Source organism: Pan paniscus, chromosome 1, assembly GCF_029289425.2.
Source record: "Pan paniscus chromosome 1, NHGRI_mPanPan1-v2.0_pri, whole genome shotgun sequence".
NCBI classification, from domain to species: Eukaryota; Metazoa; Chordata; class Mammalia; order Primates; family Hominidae; genus Pan; species Pan paniscus.
This window is the reverse complement of record NC_073249.2, coordinates 11783786-11809502: the sequence shown is the minus strand read 5'-3', so window position 1 is coordinate 11809502 and position 25717 is coordinate 11783786. Positions and strand designations below refer to the sequence as shown.

At 37.2% G+C, this 25717-nt stretch overlaps 1 protein-coding gene across 4 annotated transcripts in view; it reads left to right on the top strand.

Moving 5' to 3' along the window:
- Positions 1-25717, top strand: part of RYR2 (ryanodine receptor 2) — a 788503-nt gene that overhangs the window by 306556 nt on the left and 456230 nt on the right. For 3 of the 4 annotated variants that reach the window (XM_055098600.2, XM_055098645.2, XM_055098571.2), the window contains exons 1-4: positions 6276-6285; positions 11503-11577; positions 16686-16764; positions 19297-19409. In XM_055098600.2, coding sequence (XP_054954575.1) covers positions 6277-6285; positions 11503-11577; positions 16686-16764; positions 19297-19409 — 276 coding nt within the window. In that variant the 5' untranslated portion in view covers position 6276. Of the gene's footprint in view, positions 1-6270; positions 6286-11502; positions 11578-16685; positions 16765-19296; positions 19410-25717 lie in introns of those variants that run through there. The other variant, XM_034949586.3, reaches the window with a different exon arrangement.

The following is a 25717-nucleotide window of genomic DNA, read 5'->3' as shown; positions in this document are numbered from 1 at the left end:
CCTCTACCCACCTAACCCACACACTCCTCTGTGGGGCTGGTACTTCTCTGCCCCTTGAGTTAAATTAGAACTGGTCCCATGACCTTTCTCGTATTCCAAGAGTGAAATACCCCACAGACATTTCAAGTCATACAGATCTCATTTCAGTAATTAAAATGCCCAAATCTGTATAATAGGTGAACTTGAAGCTAATTCAAGTTAACTTGTCAGGAATCGAGCTGGAGGGATGGATATCTGGGAAGCTGTTTCTTGCTTGCCTGCCGGGTTCCTCACGCCCTACTTGGTACCCGGAGAGTCTGCCACTCTCAGGTGCTGTGGGAAGGAGACAGAAGAGAAAGCTTGGCAGGAAAGGTCTGCTTTGATCATAGTGTCATGCACTGGGCTTGCCAGGTTTCTAATGCTGACTTTCTCTGTGGGCGCTTGGCATTGGTCTTTCGGGGAGCTTCCATCCCCAGAAAACTCTGACCTGAGCTTCTCTTGCTGCAGACAAATGCGTCTCCACTAGCTGGTCAGTGGCAATTCCTCACTCTTCCTGGGAGTTCTTGGTGGGCTCTGAGACAATCCCAAGCTGGATCTGTCTAGTATGGCCCCCATTTGCTTGTTGGCAGTGTGGTCACTTCCCAATTGCAGCCCTGTAGGACTATACCCAGCCTTTTGCCTCTCAATCTCCAGGCATAGGAAGACACCAGTCTATGGTGTCCCAGCTCCCAGGGTTATCAGGTATCCCTGAAGCCACCCTTGCTAGGCTTGAAGTGAGGGCAAGCTTGGGAGGCAGGCAGGATTCCAGGCCCACCTGCACTTCTCTCCAAGAAACCATTTCTTTGCTGCCTGGCCTCTAATAATACACTGGAGGTGGGCAGTCAGCTAAGGGCAGCCAGTGGATTTGCAGCCACCCTCTTTGACATCCCTGCTTAGGTGGCATAACAATATGTTTTGGGACGTGATAGTACAGGTGCTCCTCCAGTTACGGTGGGGTTATATCCTGAAAAGCCCTTCAGAAGTTGAAAATATCGTAAGCCAAAAATGCATGTAATACACCTAACCTACAGAACATTATAGCTTAGCTTAGCCTCCCTTAAATGGGCTCAGAACACTTACATTAGCTTACAGTGGGGCAACATCATCTAACACAAAGCCTATTTTATACTAAAGTGTTGAATATCTCATGTAATTTATTGAATACTATACTGAAAGTAAAAAATACAATGATTGTATGGGTAATCAAAATACAGTTCCTGCTGAATGCAAATCACTTTCACATTGTCGTACAGTTGAAAAATCATAAATAGAACCATTGTAAGTCAGGGACCTTCTTGTAAATCCCCTTCGGAGACTGGTCATTGTTTTGTTTTGGGACAGTGACCTGTTTTAACTTCTGTTATACTTGCTTGTCTAGGGTGCGTTTACCACCACCAGATTAAGACCTTTGGGAGCCTTACAAACTTAAATATATATGAAAATTAAAATGGCTTCTGTATAAAGCTTCTGATAATATTATTCTGGATAGTTTCATCAAAGGTCCATCAATCACTTTCTCTTTCTTTCTCATTTCTCCCTCCCCTCTCCATCCCCTTTTCCCTAATTCCCTTCCTGCCTTCATCTCCTTCCTTCTCTCCCTCATCACTGTCTCTTTGAGCAGCTGTGCATCTGTTTAATCACAAGCCCACTGAGTTATCAAATGCTGCTCTTTACACTTTAAAAGAGAATAAAACTCCTGAGTACTGGATAAGAAAGTAACTAATGGTCATTTCCATCTACTCCACTCCTAGCCCTTTTCTAACCTATACCGTTGGTTTCCAATGTGGAGGCCTAGGAATCAGGTCATGAGTGGGGTGAAGACAGCAAAAGGATGAAATAGACTGTGAGACTGTTGTCTATGAAGCATTGTCTATAGACTGAGTGATGTCTTACACATGTATTTTCTCTTAAAAAATATGATGATGCTGTTGTAATTGTTAAAATCCATAATCATTTCAAATGTTTCTAACTGGAGAGTTGTTTAAAAATGCATTTTAACACACGACTGCTATTATGTGAGAACCTGCGAAATGCTTTCAAGCTATCAAGGTTCATTCATGTTTGAAATGGTTTTTAAAAATATATGGAGTCTTCTGTATTCTGACATGGGCAATTTTTTATGTGTAGATGATGATCTGAATAGAGGGCAGGCTTTATATGTCTTCAGGACATCAGTATCCATTTGCCCTCTGTAGAAATCAATGTGTTGCTTTTGATTTAGAGAAATTCTCTATCGAGACAAGCTGGGAAATGAAGAAAGCCCTAGATACCTCTTCTATTTCATGTTTTAGGCATTTATGCAGCTCTTTGCTTTATAAACCTGTCACAGAGATAAAGTGTGAGAACTTATAGTAGCTTATCGGAATCATTTATTTTTCTTTACCCTTCTAAAGAAGAACTACATAATTGTATGTACATATATATGTCAAATTTATTATACTCAAAAGAGAAGACATTCCATTTAACTACTGTCTGTACAGAGCTGTTTATAGGTTGAAAAAGAACTTGCTATAAATCTGCCAAAAAATAGAATGAATTCTTTTTAAACATATCTGCATCTCACATAACTAGATTCCAGTGATGGTCATTAATATGAGTGACACAAGGGCATTTCAATAGAATGTATTATTATGTGTATAATTGCTCATTCATGGGCTGGTAGACAAGCCTCTTTCAGATGATTTCTGTACCTGTAATCAATATGTCTGTCTTTTCAGAGCATCTTGGACATTTTTAGCAGGGGAATCCTAGAAAGTGAAGCATTTCCATAGGATTTATATAGATATTTTTAAAGACAGGGTCTTGCTCTGTCACCCAGGCTGGAGTGTGGCTCAAGTGATAGTCCCACCTCAGCCTCCTGAGTAGCTGGGACTACAGGCATGTGCCACCATGCCTGGCTAACTTTTTAATTTTTTGTAGACACAGTGTCTCACTATGGTGCCCAAGCTGGTCTTGCACTCCTGGGCTCAAGCAGGTACTCCTGCCCTGGCCTCCCAAAGTGCTGGAATTGCAGGCATGAGCCACTGCACCCAGACACATATTTTCATCATAAGAGCGATAGTTGAAGCTTTTCAACCTCATATGCCATTAGGTAGTATATATTGATATTTGGAACTCGGAATTGTTGTTAATTTTTTTATTCTAAAAATTATTGGGACTATCGTTAATTAACTATAGCTACCTAGAAATCCTAGTCTTTGGTGGCGAAATCACTTTGTTTTCTCAACATAATGAAGTTTACCTGATATTTCCTCACAAAGGAGAGGTTACCAGTTGGAGACTTATGGAGAATCCTAGCATCTTGATACGTGGAGAGGAAAAGATGGCGAAAAGGCTTAAATTTGATGTATATTTTGTGTACAGAGTAGGGTATTTTGCCTCCTTAATGGAAACTTCACGCTAGGATGACTTCTGAGGCTATTCTCAAATTGTTGCATTTGATAATCCTTTTTAATGGCGAGCCCCCAAATGTATGGTGCTTTGTCACTAAATCCTTATCTATATAATTTTTGAGGAGACATTTCAATAACAGTTTCTTTTAAAAGTTCTAAGGTAGGTTTTTAGAAGCGTTCCTTTTTAAAAATCAGTTTTTAGCTCATGAAACTGAAATACCAGTTTTAAAAAGTCAAGGTTGAACTGAAAGGCATCATTATAATAGAGGAGCTTTTCTACATTACCTGAATTATTGTTTCCTTCTTTGCACCAAGAACAGATGAAATATGCATTCTCTTGATATCCAGTATTTGTTAGCAATTTTCAGAGTAAAGTATTGCTATTTGATTTGTTTTTCTATTCATAATCATTTGCATTTGCTAAGAAAGTGCCTTAGGTCTTTTAGATCTACTACACTGAGTGGCTCATGCTTACAGACGAAAGATGATTCTGCTTCTTTTTGTCATCCATTTGACACCCAGGGCCGTCTATGTGTTAAAATGTAGCAATAGCAATTTCTCTTCCTGGCTTCCATGTTAATGTAGCATGTGCCCCCAGGTTTTGCTTGTATTTGGAGCTCCATCTGATGTGTCAATTCCGGATTCATCTAAACCTGGGACACTGAGTTACTGACATCTGCAGTTTTAGCCTAAAGAACTAAAATTTCCACCTTTGTGTTTCTATGCAAATTAATCATCATCCAAAAAATTCTAAGACAGAAAGCACGTTGGAATCCATGCTGCGTGCCTGTCCTATAATTGCCCATATAGTCATCCCTTACTCTATTTTGTGTAATGAAATTTTAGCTCTTGTCTATTGAACTTCTCATTAGTGAAATAAATCAAATTGTTAATTCATTTGCTAAACTTATTGTAAGCACAAAAACGACATTCTCCACACCCAAAGAGGCTGCTTTCTTCAATATTTATCTTTATGTGTTTCTTTTTTCTACTTTCCATCATATCAATTTTTAAAGGGTTTTTGTTGTTATTCTTTTTCTGTTTGTTGCTTTTATCATACAGAAGCAGTGCTTACATTGAATTAAACTAATATACTCATCTTTTTTGTTTTAATGTGCTTTGCTTTCTTCTTTTCCCTTAAACGATCCCTTTGAATGTCTCCTGATGCTATAATTTTGGTAATATCTAGCACTTAAACCAATTTGAACAAGAAATGATTTGTACAGAAAGTTATTGTCAATAATGCCACTAATACCACAAATCTTTCATGTTCTTGATTATCTTTCGAAAATGATGTTTGTGTCTTACATCTGCTCTTCTTTCTCATTCTGCAGAAGGATATTTCAGCATTTGCTGTTTTTCAGTATTCATTCTATTTTATCGTGTATGCAGATTGCTCTCCTCTGTGTATTATTCTTCCTGCAGTCAGACATGACTTAGCAATGCCGAATAGCAGACCTCGGTCACTTGGCTAACCACTCTTTTTTTTGTTAATACCTACTACATTTTTAAAGCGGTTCAACTTAGATACCTGACAAAATCAGGCTGAGAAAATTTCCTGAAGGAAAATCTCCCAAACCTAGCTTAATTAAAAAAAAAAATCTCATGAAGAAAGTATCTCTTAACAAACCATGTGCTGTACCAAAATGTTAGGTTTTTGTGTTTCTTTGAATTAAGGCTTAATAATGATTTTGCCTAATTCTTTAGTGATATCTCTACCATTAGTGAGTCACATGTGATTGGTCAGTTTAACATGGAAAGTAAGTTTCCTGATATTATGTATGATTAATATCAGTTATAAAAAGGTAACTAAACAGCCTGTATTTTCTAAGCCAAGAATGAAAGCTTCTTTACAATTTTTCCTTGAAATTGTAATATTGAAAATGAAAAAATTAGTCTCAACAGAATTTCCCTTTAAAAATATACATATTACTATGTAGATATGTTTCAGGGAAAAATTGTAATATTTACAAATATATATATTGGAAAACTTTTCCTTGCTGTTTTTCTTACAACTAGTGTCTCTATGATATCTTTTCTCCATAGGACTTAGACATCAACCTGACAACAAATTCAGCCCTAAGTTTGGAAATATATCATTGTTTTCTTTTTCATACTCTTTCATCTGTGTAACTCTCCTAGGAATAAGTAGTCAAAGAAACTTTAGAGGTGTAAAGAAAAATGAAGTTATTTGTAAATTTGCATATGCACACACATACGTACACATTATGTGTTGTAGAAGAAAAAAGAGCTATTTATAATTTATGAAAGGAGACTGTGTCATTTTAAGAGAAAAAGAAATGTTTTTGTGATTTTTCTGTGAAATTCACCTTTCACAATATTCAGTGTCTAAGAAATTGCTTACTGTTATTTTGCATGAAATGAGAGCCGCTCATTGCAGCATATTAGTTTACGATCTACCTTACCTGTTTTAATCTACTGTTTTTATTAAAATGAGTTGGGTTGCTGTTTGTTTTTATCACTGCATTTTTATGCAAAAGACGCAAGTTGGTTTTTTAAAAAGCATTTGCAGAGGATCAATTTTTAAGACGATATCTTTTTTGGTGCTTAAATAGGTTGTCAATGGAATCACTGAAAGCAGAGCAGCATGTTTTCACAGAAAAAGGAAGAAACTAACGTCAAAACATTTTTAAAGAGTTTTGCTTGCTACGGCTTTTCTCTAGCATGTAGTTGATACTAAGTTTTGTTGCGATAACATGGTGAATGTTTTTTTTTATGTTTATTGTTTACATAGCTCCATTTAGGATAACGGAGTCTTTATAAATAAGAGATATTTTTAAGCAAGTCTTTGAGATCGTGTCTATTTAATGTTTCCTCTCTTTTCCTTATGCCCCTGCAGAAATTCATGATGAAGGTAAGACATGTTAATATATATGCTATGTATATATATAGCAGATATATTACTATATATGGATTATATATGTATGTATCTGCATATTAGTATAGCTGTATTATATATATGACAGATATATATATTACTATATATCAGCTATATATATGTGATACTTTGTATGTTTTATGTATGGTTATACACATTTGTTTTACTTTTGAATCCATGTAACTTTTCTTCACATGCTTTTAGAAGGTTTTTAAAAATCAAGCTTTGGAGCTTTTAAATTTAGATAAATCACGTTTAGATTTAACAACTCAACAAACAACATTTGACATTTTTGGGTCATATTGTAACATATTATATTTAATTAGCTAACATTAAGAATTTCTCTTATTAAAACAATTTTAGTAGCTCTCCATTTAGAGTATTCACTCTGGGGATTATGTTGACTTTGCATTTATGCCCTTTTGCATGAATACAATGGGAAATTCTTCCACTGGGAAATTAGGGGAGGCACCAAGAAACTACTTTTACTTACTCCAGGAGAAGTGAAAATAATTCAGCCAGCCCCTTATTCATTTCTCAACTAAATTGGAAAAGTGAAAATATTGTAAAAGTAGACAAATGAAAAGAGTAAAGCATGTGGACATGTCATCGAAGGAATATGTAAGGGACAGACAGGAAGAGCAGACTATGGTTATTTTAGGATATATAACAGAAAATTTTTGTTTCATTTTCGTATGCCCACTACCTTTCTCCTGTAACATTTATGGGGTTTAATTTTTTTATCTTAAAAGCCAAGAAACAATGGGTAGGTAGAAAGATTGATATTCCATTAATAAAGGCTTAAAAGAATTTATGATTTTGAAAGAAAGAGACTGTGAGAAATATTAAATCAAAATTCCAGATATAGATGGAAAAGATTGCTTTGAAGAAAAGGAAGCACGTTCTTGTCAGTCTGTTGAATTTTGTGGTTAAATCCATCATGTTTAATAAAACTGAACCAGGTGCATTGTGGGACACCCTAACCTGGACCTGTTCACTACCAGTGAGAATTCGGCGTTTTGGATGGGATGACAGATCAGAGTATTTCTCTGAAGCCATCTATCAACCAGGACGTGGAACATGTTCCAGAATTTCAAATAACTCTAGCTCTTATTTTTCAGTAGAAAATATTATGATCACATTTTGAAGAGAGGACGTTAATCCCTAAATTAGACATATCATGAAACAAGAGTTTGGGTTGGAAAAATATTTAAAACAACAGCAAAATAGGAATATTTCCTCTCTTTGCAAATACTGATAACTTATGATTTTGGGTTTGAGAAAATTTAGTTTTTCATGCTAAATCTGCATTTGCTGTATTCATTTTATCATCTCATTCTTAATTCAACTGTACAATACTGTATGGACTTCCCCTTGGGAAGGGTGAATGAAATGGTCGCCTGAAACAGACATCTGAAGGTCCCTTGTGAGAACAAATGCATATAAAAACCAGTGCAAATAGAAAGGTGATGTAGAATGAGTTAAAAGCAGGTGGTATGCCTAAAATAATTTAATTAGGCCCCCAGTTCTTTTAACTTCGAGGCCAGAAGGCCAATAGTTATTTTCACACTTGCAATGGATGATCTGGAAAGGTTAGAATTGGATTAAGGGGAGGGCATATGCATGCAATTACAGTAATTTAAGTCACGTAAACAGAAAAACATGCTGAATTTTATCTCGCTTTCACCTTTCAATCATGCTTTGCTTTGGGTTTCATACGGAAAAGGCATTAACTTCTTAGAACCAGATGGATGCTTTCTTGTTGTGGGAGCCTATTTCTGCTGGTTGGTGCTAAACAGTGATGCATTAGGACTGTCCTAAGCCTGATCTGTTCCCTGAGGAGACTTTCCATGAAGACACCACCCCAAGTAAGCCAGTCCGTGTCAAATGGATGTCTTGACAATGTTAAACTGGCCTTTGCAGGCACCTTTATCTTCAACTGAGGCCAGGATTCTCATTGATTGCTACAATCCTTCAGTGACCCTGTTGTGTGATTCACTACGTATTTTATTTTTTAAGAGACAGGGTCTTGCTCTGTTGCCCAGGGTGGAGTACAGTGGCATGAACATAGCTCACTGCAACCTGGAACTCCTGGGCTCCAGTGATCTTCTGGGCTCAGCCTCCTAGGTAGTTGGGATTACAAGCATGAGGCACTTTGCCTTGCTCTGGGCCAACCGTATTTAAAAAACACAGAGCCAAAAAACAAAAAAAGCAAACCAGAAAGAACAAAATATAGAGCCGGTAATTTTAATGTGTGTGTAAACCTCTTTAGTCACACACACACACACACACACACACACACTGTGTGTATGTATATATATATATATATATATATATATATATATATATATATATATATATATATATGAAATGTGTAGGCCAGTAGGCCAAGCTTTACGGTAAAAGGAGCACTTTCTGGTTAACTTCAAGACCTTGTCCTTCACTTTTAAAACATTTTGTTTTGACTAGTGTTGCTGTCAAGTGTTATTAAAGTTCACGTGGATTTTATAGCTTTGGAACATAAATCTGGTATGAAAAGGTGAGCTTCTATCAAAGTAATTCAAACCAGACAAAGTAAATAAAATTGTTCTTGGCCACAATAATTCAAATGCATTATAGAAAAAAAAGTGCTCTCTAAAGACAGCCTCATTCTCTGAAGGAGTATAGTTTTTCAAAGTAGATTTTTCCCTTTTCTTCTCAGTTATGTGAAAAAAGTGACTGTTTTGTTTTGTTTTTGTTTTTTTGTTTGTTTTTGTTTTTGAGACAGAATCTCGCTCTGTCGCCCAGGCTGGAGTGCAGCGGTGTGACCTCGGCTCACTGCAACCTCTGCCTCCCGGGTTCAAGCCATTCTTCTGTCTCAGCCTCCTGAAAGTAGCTGGGATTACAGGCTCCCGCCACCACGCCCAGCTAATTTTTGTATTTTTGTATTTTAGTTTCACAGTGTTGGCCAGGCTGGTCTTGAACTCCTGACCTCACACGATCCACCCGTCTTGGTCTCCCAAAGTTCTGGGATTACAGGCGTGAGCCACTGCGTCCGGCCCCCCAAAAAAGTGTTTTTTTCCAGCAGTTTTTCTTATTTTAATACCTTTTAATATCTGTTTTTAGAATAGTTCTGAGTTTTTTCAAGCAAAACATAAAGTTATTTTAAGAAACTATATGGAACAACAAGAATGTGATATTTGTTTAGTAAAAAGGTTGTCATAATATTGGATATTAAAGCATCTTTCTGTACTTCTTAAGGCACAGGTCAGTATCATCACTCTTATTCTGAAAATTTTTAAAGACCTCCTTTTCCTGCAAAAAGAAGTACAAACTTCTCGTCATAATATTTTGTACCTTCCATGGTCTTTCCCTGATCTAATTTTATAATTCCTGTGAAGTTTTTCTGTGCAACCCAACACTAAAATTCCATGATTGCTTCCTCCTTCTTACACACCTTGTGATTATATACCATGACCCCTTTATTCATACTCCTTACTCAGCCTGAAGTGAGCTTCCCCATATCCAGTTTTTCATTTGACAGTTGTTTACTGAGTACTTACCATGGCCTGACCTCACGCTCATAGCTGGAGGTGAAATGATAATCAGGACAGCGTCATTGTCCTTCAGGAGTTTTCAGTCTGATCAAGGGGAGGAGGGTTCTTGTGTGGAGTGTAAGGCCAATGTACGTGTGTATACCTAGGGCTGCAGGAGGATGGGGAGAGTGACTAGCTTTGAGGAAACTGGATGAGGCTTCATAGAGGAGGTAGTCTTTAATCAGAGTTTTAAAAAGTAGAGGGGGAAAAAATCTGAGTATAAATGGGGCTGTGCCATTCAAACCTGTGTCGTTCAAGAGTCACATGTACATAAAATATGTAAAAGTTTCATTCCATTCTTATAAAAACTTTATTAAATTATAACATCAATACATATTTATTCTATACAGTTTGGAAGTCACAGAAGAAAAATCCTTCAGTTGCACTAATAGAAAAAAACTACTGAGGCTTTCGTATTAAAAAGGCTTTATAAGGCAGGGAGGACTAGAGAGAGGGAACGTTGTATTCCGAGATGGGGCAGCATGAAAGCAGTATGGCATATTCAGGGAAGGGAAAGGGGGTATGTTTGGAGCACAGGATGATTGAAGATGAGGCTAGAGATGAGTGAGACAAATGTCTCTCTGTGCTTCTCAAAGTGGTCTCTGGACCAACGGCATCAGCATCACTTGGAAAATTATCGAAATGAAACTTCTCTGTGTCTACCCCAGACCTACTGAATCAAAATCCCAGTGGTAAGGGCCAGGAATCTGTGTTTTTACAAGCTCTCCAATGTAAGAAGCACTCTTCTATTTCATGGAAAGAGATTGATTGGATGCTTCCCTATAAGCAATTGGGAGGAATGAGAAGTTTTTAAGCCTGGAGGCATTATGATCAATTTTGTGTTCTAGGAATACTCATTCGTTGAATCAACGTTTGTTTATTTATTTATTTATTTATTTATTTATTTATTTATTTATTTATTTATTAAGATGGAGTCCTGCTCTGTTGCCCAGGCTGGAGTGCAATGGTGCAATCTCAGCTCACTGCAACCTCCACCTCCCGGGTTCAAGCAGTTATCCTGCCTCAGCCTCCCGAGTAACTGGGATTACAGGCAGGCATCACCACGCCCAGCTAATCTTTGTAGTTTTACTAGAGATGGGGTTTTGCCATGTTGGCCAGGTTGGTCTCGAACTCCTGACCTCAGGTAATCGCCCGCCTCGGCCTCCCAAAGTGCTGGGATTACAGGCATGAGCCACCACGCCTGGCCTGAATCAACATTTATTTAGTGCCTCTTGTATGTTCCGCATGCAGGTAGGCACTTGGAATACAATGGTGCCTAAGGTACCATGGTTCCCACCCAGTGGAAACCATAATATAATGGGAAAGAGATTATTATTAAGTACCTTATGAATAAATAACTATAATTATGATAATTATTTACTGATACCAAGTTTATTTTTCAAGAACTAGATAAAATGCTAATCCCATAATAGAGGTTACATTAACTTTACTCCAATGTATACATTATTTCAACAGCACTTTGCTTGTCTGCAAGAGCTCTTAGTACATTCTTTCCTACTAACGTTCCTTTGAGAGCAAGAGAGTATTTTATCAACTTGGTTAAGTTACTCTTTTGTGTTTTTCTCTCTTGTTCTCCTTTTTTCTCTTCTCTCTAAAGACTGCTCAAGGTGGTGGTCATCGAACACTCCTCTACGGACATGCCATATTGCTGCGCCATTCCTATAGTGGCATGGTGAGTAGGCATTTGATTTCATCTCCCTGTGGTCATGCTGATCCATTTGGGGGTACATGGTCTGCAAATGCTGGTAGCATCATTTCTGCAATGGTATTAATGAGCTTGAATGTTTGTGTTCTTTCATATCTTTGTACCCTTGTTAGTTTCTCATGTAAAAGATGAAAGTCAGCTCAGATGACTTTTAAGGTCCTTTAATTCTATCATTATATGATTACCATCTTCAGTATCTTACTTTTGATAGAGTAGTTTTAGGAGGAGAGAAGTGTAAGAGTCAAATAACAGATATTTTCTTTTCTGATTTTGTTTTAAAGAGTTGATTTATTAGAGAAATAAGGCATCTTTATTGAAAGATCAGATTTAAGAAACTCTACCTGTGAGCTCCAGTATTAATTGTACTCACCAACTTCTTTTTCTTCTTCACCAGGTTTCTCTTTTACCACATCTGCTCCTCCTTTCACCCAGTTATTCACTAGGCTTCTCTTGGGCACAGTTTTCTTATTCTTTGCCTCATGTATATATGCACATATATATGTGTATATATGTAAATGTTTTAAATATATATTTTATAAATACTTTAATGTATTCTTAGCTATTACATATACAGCTGACCCTTGAACAACAGAGGAGTTAGGGGTGCCAATCTCCTGCACAGTAGGAAGTCACATATAACTTTTGATTCCCTCAAAAGATAACTATTAATATCCCCCTGTTGACCAGAAGCCTTACCAATACCAGTCAACACATATTTTTTGTATGTATTATATACTGTATTATAATAAAGTAAGCTAGAGAAAAGAAAATATTAAGAATATCAAAAGAAAAAAATATTTTCTACACATAAAGTGGAAATGGATCATCATAAAGATTTTCATTCTCATTGTCTTCGTGTCAAATAGGCTAAGGAGGAGGAAGAGGAGGAACTGGTTTTGCTGTCTCAGGAATGGTAGAGGGGGAAGAACATCTTAGTAAGTGGGCCCGTGCAGTTCAAACCTGTGTTGTTCAAGGGTCAACTGTACATAAAATATGTAAAAAATATGCAAAAGTTTCATTCCTTTTTTTTTTTTTTTTGAGATGGAGTCTTGTTCTGTTGCCCAGGATGGGGTGCAGTGGTGCGATCTCGGCTCACTGCAAGCTCTGCCTCCCAGGTTCACGCCATTCTCCTGCCTCAGCCTCCTGAGTAGCTGGGACTACAGGTGCCCGCCACCACACCCAGCTAATTTTTTGTATTTTTAGTAGAGACCGGGTTTCACCATGTTAGCCAGGATGGTCTCGATCTCCTGACCTGGTGATCCGCGTGCCTCGGCCTCCCGGAATGCTGGGATTACAGGCGTGAGCCACCGCACCCGGCCTCATTCCATTCTTATAAGAGCTTTATTAAATTATAAAAGCAATACATATTCTATACGATTTGGAAGTTGCAGAAGAAAAATCCTGATCACACTAATAGGAAAAAACTGTTGGAGGCTTTTAAAAAAAGTTTTAATCTCTTCTGTCCTTAAGGCTTTTTTTTTTAAAACATAATTGAGATGTTACTACGTTACCAAATTTATATCATTTTGTTTTTTGAGATAGGGTCTTGCTGTCACCCAGGCTGAGGTGCAGTGGTGTGATCATGGCTAACTGTAGCCTTGAACTCCGGGACTCAAGTGATTCTCTTGCTTCAACCTCCTGTGTAGCTAGGACTACAGGTGTGTGCTACCACACCTGGCTAATTTTTAAATTTATTGTAGAGATGGGAGTCTCACCATCTTGCCTAAGCTGGTCTTGAGCTCCCAGGCTGAAACGATCCTCTCGCCTTGGCCTCCCAAAGTCCTGGGATTACAGGCATGAGCCACCATGCCCGGCATGATTTTCTTTTCCTTTTCTTGTAACATAAGCATTTTCCATGTTGTTTACATTGTCAACATAATTTTAGTGGCTACATGATAGTTCAATATCTAGAATATTATACAATATCTGTAATAATATACTTGATCATTCCTTTTAAAAAGTAGATGATTCCTGTATTATGTAAATTGTTCTAAAGCAGAAGACTACGTATCAATAACACTATCCAACTGGATTAAGAAAATGTGGCACATATACACCATGGAATACTATGCAGCCATGAAAAAGGATGAGTTCATGTCCTTTGTAGGGACATGGATGAAGCTGGAAACCATCATTCTCAGCAAACTATCTCAAGGACAAAAAACCAAACACTGCATGTTCTCACTCATAGGTGGGAATTGAACAATGAGAACACTTGGACACAGGAAGGGGAACATCACACACCGGGGCCTGTCGTGGGGTGGGGAGAGATGGGAGGGATAGCATTAGGAGATATACCTAATGTAAATGACAAGTTAATGGGTGCAGCACACCAACATGGCACATGGCACATGTATATGTATGTAACAAACCTGCACATTGGGCACATGTACCCTAGAACTTAAAGTATAATAAAAAATAAAAATAAAAAATACCACTATCCAACAAGGGCACACAAATTTTCAATCTCAATCATGGATATTTATGTGATAACTTGATTTTAATTGTCTATTTAATGAAATTCAAAAGTATAGGATGAGAAGTATAGGAAATACATGGATGTGATTTTAATGATGATTTAATAATATCATTTCTTTTAATGTGTTACATCACATGAATAGGTCAGATAAGAAAACTTGTGATCATGTTAGCAAGTGCTGGAAAAGGTTTTTAATAAAACTCAATGCTCATTCTTAATGAAAACTAAACATTGATTAATTCCTCAGTGATAAAGATTGTCAGTGTCAGATCAATAGTGAATATTGTAATTGTGAAATGCTGAAGCCATTTTTTAAATCAAATTAACTAAAATAAGAATATGTTTTATCTACCATTGCTAACTAACATTGTTCTGGAAATTTTGGCTGACATGTCAAGATATAAAACAACATAAAACAGTTTCATAAAGTGGTTGGATGTAAGAAAAATATGTGAAAACAATTTGTATAGAGCAATCACATATTAAAATTTTATGAAAACAATTCCACATTCTACAGCAATCAAAACACATGAACTGCATGAACTAATAAATGCGAGGGTTTCTTTTAAGACAACTACTCTCTATGCATAATAGTTGGGTTAAGAGCCTCAACTTGGTTGTTAGATTTGGATTCAGTCTGTTTGCCACATGCTGGACAGCCTGGGATATTTTGCATAATCAAGCCTGTAATTACATCTGAAATTTTTATACATTCATTAAATAAATATTATTTGGCATCTACTATGTGCTAGGTACTGTTTTAGGTGCTGGATATAGTAGTGAATAAGACCAAGTTCTTGCTCTCTTTAATTAACACTTTGTAGAATAATCATAGTATCTACCTCAGAGTTACTAGAAACATTAAGGAGAAAGCATATGGTAATAGTTATAGTTACAGTGCCTAATACTGTACTGTTATTGAAAAAATTACAAAAGACTTTAATAGGAATCATTTCGTGTTTGTCTGGGAAGTCTGATTATTGCAAAGTTGTTATCTTTTTAAAAAATAAAGGCAGATGTTAAGCACAATTTATATTTAAAGTCTATAAACATAGGGGATTATCGTGGGCTACCTGTCTTGAGGTCAGACTGACATTTCTGCTGTGGCTAAAAACAAGTTTAGGGACCCTGGGAGCCTCTTGGCTATAACCTTGGGAGCCATTGCTTTGTAGTTAAGAGTCAGAATCAGAATCTGCAGGTCAATTTGATTTCACATCCCCATGGCACTGAATTCCACCTAACATACCAGCATATCTGCCACCGATTGGTTCATCTGCCTTCTCACACTCACAGACACACACCTAGCTGGATGGGCCCTGTACCATAATAAGACATTTCTAGCCTTTGCATTATTTTTCCAGTGATTCTAAGGGGGGCTTGCTGGCAGTGCACTTGCTTGGTGATGGTAGTGTACTTTGAGTTCCTACCACATTCATCTTTGTATCTCTGTTCTTACAACACATTCATCTTTGTGTCTCTGTTCTTACAACACTTTGTGGCATGGGGGTTGGGGAGCAGTAGGCTTGAAAAATGATCCTAAACTTTATGTCCAAGAATATACAGTTAGGAACACGTAAGGGTGGGAAGAATAAGGAGATGATGGTGTTGCAAGAGTGATTACTCCTGTGGAAATGCACATGTATGTAGACACAAAATAAACCTCATTTTAGTGCAGTGACCTGCTGTGCACCAAAATAAATTCTAGGTGGATTTCAAAGAGTTAAACATTTTTAAATGGAAACAAAACTAGAAGATAAAAGAGAATAGTCTTCAAATTTGTTTGGGAGAAAGATTTCTAACTGTCAGACTACATTGTACTTTTGCAGATGATCATGAATATCACATGAAGTGAGAGATGTACAAATACATCCCCAGTTACTTGTCTTCCTGTACTGACAGAGAACATTTCCTTTGTCTTTTATTAGGGAAGAAAAGACTACAATTCCTTTAGGATATTGCCCCTAATGCATGCTGTTTTGCCTCACAGACATTTAAAAATCTGGGCTTTGTGCAGAAGCATCCAGATTTTCAGGAAAACAGTGAGAACAGTAGGGATAGATGGATGACAAATTACAGGTCAGAATAAGACTCTGCTGGTACAACTATAAACCTTAACGATGGCTGGTCACTGTGGCTCATGCCTATAATCCTGGCACCTTGGGAAGTGGAGGTGGGAGATTGCTTGAGTTTAGGAGTTTGAGATCACCTTGGGCAACATAGGGAGATCTCGTCTCTATGAAAAAAAAAAAAAAATTAACCAGGTGTAATGGTGCACACCTGTGGTCCCAGCTACTTGGGAACCTGAGGTAGGAGGATCACTTGAGTCTAGGAGTTCAAGACCAGCCTGGGCAACATGGTGAAACCATATCTCTACAAAAAAGAAAATAATTAGCCAGGCATGGTGGCATGTGCCTGTAGTCCCAGCTGCTCAGGAGGCTGAGGTGGGATGACTGCTTGAGCCCAGGAGGTTGAGGCTGCAGTGAGCTGTGATCACGCCACTGCACTTCCAGCCTGAGCTACAGAGCAACCTTGTCTCAAACACAAACAACAGACGAACAAAACCTCTACTTACAACTACTGATTTTGTATTTTGTAGTATCTGTGCTGCCTGTCCACCTCCCGGTCTTCAACTGATAAGCTGGCTTTTGATGTTGGCTTGCAAGAGGACACCACAGGTAAGCATCTTGTGCTGTGGGAAGCCAGGTTCAGAGAGAACCCTGCGGGGGTTGGATTGGAAGAAGCCAGGAAATACGATACATGGGATGAATGTTCTTATGGATGGAGTCAGGAAAGAATGTTCTAATGAAAGTTTTTCCTAGAAGGGGGACGTGTATATCATTCCTCTTGGTTATTCCCACATCATTAGTTGGATGTTCAAACTAGGCTTCAAACCTTATTCTTCTTGTAGGTTTGGATAGAAAATTAATATTTACTACATGATTTACTGGGTGTTAACCATATTAATGTCCACTAATTAGTTTGTGAAGTAATTCTACATGTCTCTCTCAAAAATGTTAAGTCTGAAAATATAACATACTTGATGCCAACATTCAAATAAAAAGGTCAAAAATGAAAGTCTCCTTCATTTCTCTGCCCACAGGGCATTATTCTACATACCTGTCCAAGCAGACATGCATTTTCAGATTTGTGAAACAAAAATGTATATATTAACACGTTTTTTTTTTTTTGGAGAATCAAAATAGGAGAACACAAACTTGATGTTCTTCTCAATACTCTGAGGACTTTGCATTGACTTTATATATCCCTATAAAATTGGACTGTTTTGTCTTTTACAATGAGCATGCATCACTTTGTAATTAAAAATAAAGACCAAGTAGAAAAAAGAATGGAAGGAAATAGTTCAACTTTTATTAAGTTGTTCCCTTCAAGAGTGAGATCAAGCTATCCTCTCACTCCACTCCCCCTCTTAAAAGTATTTACCCATATTTACTAAATCTTTTACAAACAACAAAAAGGTAAAAACAAAGCTATGTTTACCAGCCTCATAAACTTTTTAATAGACCAATGCATCGTCTTATAAAAGAAATTCCAAGAACCCCTGGCACCAGAAAGATAAATAAATATATTATTCTGATTTTGTTTTGTACAGGCTCTATCATTCCTCTGTATTTTTGCTAGTTTTTTTAGTTTTCTTATTCTAGTTAATGTATTTCAGCACACAGTTAAATGAGAAAGTTGTCAGTTCTCTCTTCAAAAGAAGTAAAAGACACACAGTCTAGAATTTGTTTTCATACATTGAGAAGATTATGTAATAGTCAAAACAAAACAAGTCAGTGTTTTCTCCGTGTCCTGATTTCCTTATGCTACTCTGTTTTTCCCCATAGTTCCCTACTTCTTCTGAATTCCTCAATTATTTATTATATTTATTTGTTGTCTGCCTGCCTTCATCAGAATTTAACTCACAAGGCAGATAATTTTTTCTTCCTTCTTTATTGATGTATCCCAGCCACTAAAGCAATGATTAGCCAATAGTGGGTACACTATAAATGTTTGAATGGATGAAAAGCTACCTGCAACTGTAAAAATGTGAATTGGATGAATGAAGATAAAGAATTCTGCCAGGTGACATTCAGATTACATTATGGTTTGTATAAGAAAAGCAAGTTAGACTATGGTTTATGTAAGAAAAAACACAGATTACATATTGACTGTAAGAATACTTACAAAATATTGTTTGGTAATTCATTTATTCACTCATGCAAAATGAATTTGTGGTGAGGGCTTATAATAGGCTAGCAGGGGCTGGAGAAACCTCAGTAAACAAAACATACCAAGTCCCACTGTTAGGAACTTACATTCTGGCATTGAGGAATTAGTCAGGAAATAAAAGAGTTATGGAAACACCATAAAGTTGAGTGAAGGTAAAGAATGGTAAATGATGACAGATATCATGAAAACACTCCTCTGATTTTGGGATAGAAGTTGCATTTAGGTTTTCAAAGGTATTATGAACAGAATGAAGAATGGCATGCCGAAGCTTCTATGTTGGGTATTGGGAAGAAAGAGTGAAGAAGGGACATGTGGCTCATGAGGCTTATGCTTGACTTGTGCTAGAAGAAATTGTTTGGTTGATGTAAACCAAGATCTTTTATAATTCATTTTTCTTTAGAAGGATTCTCTTATATGTTACCTTTAGATTAATAGAAAACACCACATTTTAAAATAATAAAGTAGAAAGGGGACAGGATAGTACAATCTTTAGATGATAATACTTTGCATCCTTTTTTGAGTCAGCATCCAAAAATAACTACTGAGAACATTTTCAAAAAATTGTTACAATTGTCACGTCACAAAACCCCAAGTCCTTATGAAAATTGACACAAAACAAGATGATTTTATAGAAAGCAATTGGACAGTATAATGACATGTGAGTGTGTAAAGAATGAAATCAGATCAGTGTGAGTGGTGAATTTAGCCTTAGATGAGTATAAATAAACATCCCTTTAAAGCAATTCTTAGTGGAAGAAAAAGACATCAACCTTCCCTAAGTGTCACACCCAGTTTCTAGGAGAAGAATCTTATTTTATCCTAAGCTAAAGCTTAATTCTTTCTCTTTTCATGGTGTAAGAGATTAATTTGCATTAATTCCAGATTTCTGAAAGTTGTGTGTTTGGAATCATTGGCAAAGAAAATGGATTTTAATTAAGAGGAAGTTTTTCGTGTTTCACATATCCATATCTCTGCAGGTGAGGCTTGTTGGTGGACCATACACCCTGCCTCTAAGCAGCGATCAGAAGGAGAAAAAGTACGAGTTGGAGATGACCTCATCTTAGTTAGCGTGTCCTCTGAAAGGTACTTGGTAAGTGTGGAAAGTAGGATCATGTATCTGGTGATATGCTAAATGACAAGTCAATAAAATGATCTCTTTAAGATTTGTATTGTAAATTGTCTACGAAAATTGCTTATAACCATTCCTCTATCTCTATTAGATTAATTATAAATAACTTCCTAAACGGAAGAATAATGTGATGTGGGTGCAAATATAGCTTATCAGGTTGTTCAGGCAGGCTTCCCTCATAACCTCGATACACATGTTCATGATATTGATAGTACCTTTTAATAAATTACTTTATTAATAGAATGTAAATGCAGTCTAATCAGGAATTAAAAATTCTATGGTCTTTATTTTGCACCTGATGAAAAGGCTATATTAATGAGGTTGTGATTACCTATTCTGTTGTTTATGAAAGCAAATTATTATGTGAGGAACACATGCCATGTTAAGAAGGGAGAAATAGACAAAAGAAGAAATAGTTTGAAGTCTATCACTGACACTGCATTGTTTCAAAGAGTAGGGGCTGGAAATAGGAGAATGAAGAAAGAAGTTTGTGTTTAATCATGAAATGCTGTATTAGTCTGTTTTCACGCTGATGATAAAGACACACCCAAGACTGGGCAATTTACAAAAGAAAGAGGTTTGTTGGACTTACAGTCATGGTGGAAGGTGAAAGACACGTCTCATGTGGCAGCAGACAAGAGACGAGATCTTGTGCAGGGGAACTCCTCTTTTTAAAACCATTAGATCTCATGAGACTTATTCACTGTCATGAGAACATGGGAAAGACTTGACCCCCATTATTTAGTTACCTCCCACCGGGTCCCTCCCACAACATGTGGGAATTCAAGATGAGATTCGGGTGGGGACACAGCCGAACCATATCAAATGCATTTTGAACTTTTGTGGTAAGGTCAATATGTATTTAATTTAACTTATTTAGTAAGTTGTAGTTTTGCCAGAGAATAGTCCAATACAGAAGTTTACAGTAAATTGAAATGAAGTAAGTTGAAATGAAGATGTGAAGGATGCTAGAGCAAAATATCCATTTTAAGGTTGAAAGGTGACTAAATAAATATAAAATGGGGCATTGTAAACTTTATATGAATATTCACATGAAAAATCCCAGGCATCACAGTGTGTGATGATTGAAACAAAAATCTGAAATAGGGCATGTGGCGATTTAGCAGATACCGGGTTATAGAAAGTATTTTACCACTACCATAAATCAAAATGTAGTTCATATGTTACTGGTTTAGGATTAAGTAAGTAGTTGATACCCCCTTTGTTCTATAAACATGAAATAGGGTAAGTTTGGGGGTGTTGTAAGTCAGTTTTGGTTTACCAATACATTTAATTCCAGATTTGAAACATTTCTAGGAAGATTGGTTTGGTTTTGTTTCACTTGCCTTGTAGAAGAGGTAATGATGAAGACAAGGAAATGGTATAACAGTGTCTCATGTAACTGACAGAAACTATTAAATTAAATGGAGTGTCTGATGTTGCATAGCTATAGGGAGACTTGGAGCATTTCTCTACTTTTGTCCCTTAACCAGTGTAGGTAGAAATAGTCACCATGCGAATTTCTAGGACAATACAGGTGTGCAGATTATAAAATAAGCATTTATTAAGCCCTTGCTATATGCATGTGCTATGTATGTTAAGATGATGTATTTTGATCAGATATGCATTTTGAATTGTAGTTGTACCTGGAAACCAATAGCAGTAGAAATAATTCATGCACACTTTTAATATATAAATTATACACATACTTTATTTTGATTTTGACATTAACTATGAATTTTTTCTTGTTGTTGTTGTTGTTTTACAATTTGTACTTCCGCTATGTGTCAGTTTATTTGACAGGATGGCATCATTATGCACTGAAAAATGGAAAGTTCAGACCTCACAGGGCCAGGACTTCTAACATCTATTCTACAACTAATTACCTGAGAAAGTCATCTAATTCTCTGAACTCTGGCTTTCTCATCTGTAAAAAATGAGGTTGATGCTAATAATCATACATAGTGCCAAGGTTATTGTGAGGAAGCAATGAGATAATGGATTTAAATATGGGCAGAATTAAAAAGCACTATACAAGTGAAAGCAATAATGATGATGATAAGTGAGGTTTACCTCCTATAGAAGGAAATAAACCTCATGATTAATTAAAACTTACAAGTGATTTCCAAACTACATTTTATTTTTTTATTTTATTTTATTTTATTTATTTTTTGAGACAGGGTCTTGCCCTGTGGCCCAGGCTGGAGTACTGTGGCCATCATAGCTCACAGAAGCCTCAACCTCCTATTCTCCCCAGTCAGCCTCCCGAGTGGCTGGGACTACAGGCATGAGCCACACCTTGCCCAGCCTGTGCTACATAGCCAATTATTTATGTTCTCTTTCCTGGTAATCTTTTATATGGAGCTATAAGAGAGCAGCCAACCAGGTTGTTAAAATTTCACTTTCATTTGGTAATGAAGTCGTTGCTTTTATTGTTGATCTCTATGGACCTAGCATATAGCAGAAACAACAGGAAAGGCCAAGGACGCATCACTCATGCTTTCTAACCTCAAATAATTAGTGGAGAAAACAAATCAAACACATAAAGAGCTGTATGAGGATATTGTAAGACAGTAAATACGCATTACAGTATAGCTTAGAGATGCTGAAGAACATTCCTATGGGTATAGAGATGGTGAATTATTATCTTACATTCCCACCGTGATGGATAGTAGCGGGTATATGAAGTACTATGGTGTGGATTCAAAGACTTATTTGGAGGACTCAGTGAAAAGGATCTAGAGAAACTGAAAGATCAAGAAGTGAGTTCGTGAAAGGACTTTGGGATAGGCAGAGGGAGTTGAAATAATCTATAGAATAAACCCTGAATAACTAAAGATGGGCTGTGTGTATATATATATACACACTTGCCTTGTAGAATACACAAATATATATATATTATAAATACGAAGTCTGGTGAGTATGAACCTGGGCTAATCATGTAACCTTTAGAAACCCTCAGTTCCTTCATCTGGAGTCTGGGGAATAATAAAGAACTTAACTCATAGGGGTGTCACGGGATTAAATGCTGGAATCCAACAAGGCTCGTAGTTCTGTGAATGGCACATAAAAATTATTTAGTAAGTTACTGTCACTATTTACTTGGGAGATTTGTGCCTGTTAAGAACGGTTAAAGAAGTTGGGCCTGGTAGCTTATGCCTGTAATCCCTGCACTTTGGGAGGCCAAGGCGGGTGGATCACTTTAGGCCAGGAGTTTAAGACCAGCATAGCCAAAAAGCAAGACCCTGTCTCTACTAAAAAAATACAAAAATTAGGCCAGGCGCGGTGGCTCATGCCTGTAATCCGAACACTCTGGAAGGCCAAGGCGGGTGGATCACCTGAGGTCAGGAGTTCAGGACCAGCCTGGCCAACATGGTGAAGCCCCGTCTCTACTAAAAATACAAAAATTAGCCAGGCGTGGTGGCAGGTGCCAGTAATCCCAGCTACTTGGGAGACTGAGACAGGAGAATTGCTTCAACCCAGGAGGCAGATGTTGCAGTGAGCTGAGATCGCACCATTGCATTCCAGCCTGGGCGACAAGAGTGAAACTCCGTCTCAAAAGAAAAAAAAAAAAAAATGAGCTGGGCTTGGTGGTGCACACCTGTAATCCCAGCTACTCAGGAGGCTGAGGCAGGAAAATCGCTTGAACTGGGGAGGCGGAGGTTGCAATGAGCCGATATTGTGCCTCCTGCCACTGCACTCCAGCCTAGGTGACAGAACGAGACTCCGTCTCAAAAAAAAAAAAAAAAAAGAATGCTTAAAGAAACAGCAGATATTTAACTAGAAGAAGAGATAGTTGGGAAAGAAACAGTGAAAGGAACGTTATAGGTGATATTAACTAAAGATCTATCACGTGAAAGCAAGGTTCATCTTCTGAGGAGATGCTGGTGTTGTTAAGTAAGTTTAACAATGTGTCTGATAACAAATTCGTTAAAACTAACTTCTAAAAATAAACATTTCCAGTCATTGATTTTACAACTCCTTAGTGATCAGTGTCTATTGACCGATGAGCGATTTTTCTTTCACTAACAGCGATGGTTAAGCTAAGATTAAACTAATAGTGCATGGGGTACACTAATACAACTATTACAACGCTAAATTGATGAAAGCTGGTTGAGAGGGTTGGTTTTCACCCTGTCCTCTGAGAACATGCCTTGTGGACAGAAGAGGATACTGTGGACGGCACCTGGGATCGCTGCACCATTGTCTGCTTTATATGTTGAACATTGGGGCTCAATTCTGAGGTATAAAGTGTCTTAAGCTCTAAAAATGGTTGTAAACGCCTCACCCAGATAATGTCTTTTCTCATTTTTGCTGTTTTATATTCTGAGGTAAAAGGATATGTTAATCTTCTTTTCAAAAATATCCAAAAGGAAAGAATGTTTTTTGCTCATGGAAAATCTTATTTTCTTTTAAAGAAGGCCTTAGCAAAGCACCTTAAGAGAAATATACAATTTAAAATAGAAAAAACATGGCCAAGTAGATATTACTGACTGACTTTATTTCAAACTAAACAAAATGAAGCTTACAAAACAATTTTTTTCTGTGTGTTAGGTGTAAAAATCACTCCAGTAAGCCCAAATGTTTTCAATCTGTGGATTGGATTGTTTGCATTGGAAATGTAGATTTCCAACTGATTTTCTGCTGATCAGGTTACTTAATGAAACAGGCCAAGTTTTTCGGATCTGTGAAAACATTGCCAAATAAACAACTGATTGAAAATATATTAGGAAAAGCAGAATGCTTATCTAAAGGGTGATGGAAAATGCTTAAGAGAAAGCTATTCTACAGTTCAAAAAATTTCTTTCTTTCTTACCCACCTCTAAATTTCTTTTTTTATTTTTTATTGTTTTTTTTATTATACTTTAAGTTCTAGGGTACATGTGCACAACGTGCAGGATTGTTACTTATGTATACATGTGCCATGTTGGTGTGCTGCACCCATTATCTCGTCATTTACATTACGTATATCTCCTAATGTTATCCCTCCCCCCTCCCCCCACCCCACAACAGGCCCCGGTGTGTGATGTTCCCCTTCCTGTGTCTAAGTGTTCTCATTATTCAATTCCCACCTATGAGTGAGAACATTCGGTGTTTCGTTTTCTGTCGTTGCGATAGTTTGCTGAGAATGATGTTTTTAAATTTCTGATAAAAAATATAGATAATTATTGATTGCATAATAAATTGCTGAACTGCCTCAAGTTGTGTGAAAATAATGATAAAAGAGTGATCATAAATATTTTCAAGTGATTTATTATATGAACCAATTCATTTTTGATTAATTTGCCGTGAGCCTTTCTTTCCTCTGTGGCTCAGGTAATGGAACCATAAAATATTACATTTGGAAAGAACATCTATTTCTCTGCCCCTCATTTGTTTTTGTTTGTTTGTTTGTTTGTTTGTTTTCAGAAGAAAAAACTGATGCCTGAGGAGTAATATGACTTGTTTACTTGTGTTTCCTGTCCTTATATGACAATTTGTTCAGAATGTTGCATCACCAGGGCCGAAGTACCTGAAAGTTTAATAAAAGATGAATAAATGAATGAATAATTGCATCAGATAAGGGTTCAGTTGAGAGATTCTTGGTACGAAGTTTTTGTACCATGGACTTCCATTGCAAATTGATAAAACTTATTGACCTCATCATAAAAATGGTGAAGTGCATAAAATAAATACGTAGGATAACAAAGGAAACTAAAGGTATTGAAGTATAGTCTGTGTACTCCAGCTAAAGAACTCCTGGAAGGTGATTTATCGTGTCCCTTCCATTTCTGAGATGTTGCACTTCTATCGTGTAATGTCTTGTTACTCTTGGATCAGCAGTCTTGATTGACAACCCCTGCAACTACTCTGCATTCCAATCTAGATTTTTTTACATTTTCTTTTCTTTTTTCTTGGTTTTTTTTTTTTTTTTTTGAGACAGAGTCTTGCTCTGTCGCCCAGGCTGGAGTGCAGTGGCACGATCTCGGCTTGCTGCAAGCTCCACCTCCCGGGTTCACGCCATTTTCCTGCCTCAGCCTCCTGAGTAGCTGGGACTGTAGGTGCCTGCCACCACACCCGGATAATTTTTTATATTTTTAGTAGAGATGGGGCTTCACCGTGTTGGCCAGGATGGTCTCGATCTCCTGACCTCGTGATCCGCCCGCCTCGGCCTCCCAAAGTGCTGGGATTACAGGCGTGAGCCACCGCGCCCGGCCCTTCAATCTACATGTTTAAATACAATATTCTCTGAAGATTCATGTGCCTATTAGAGCTTTGAAAATCACTAA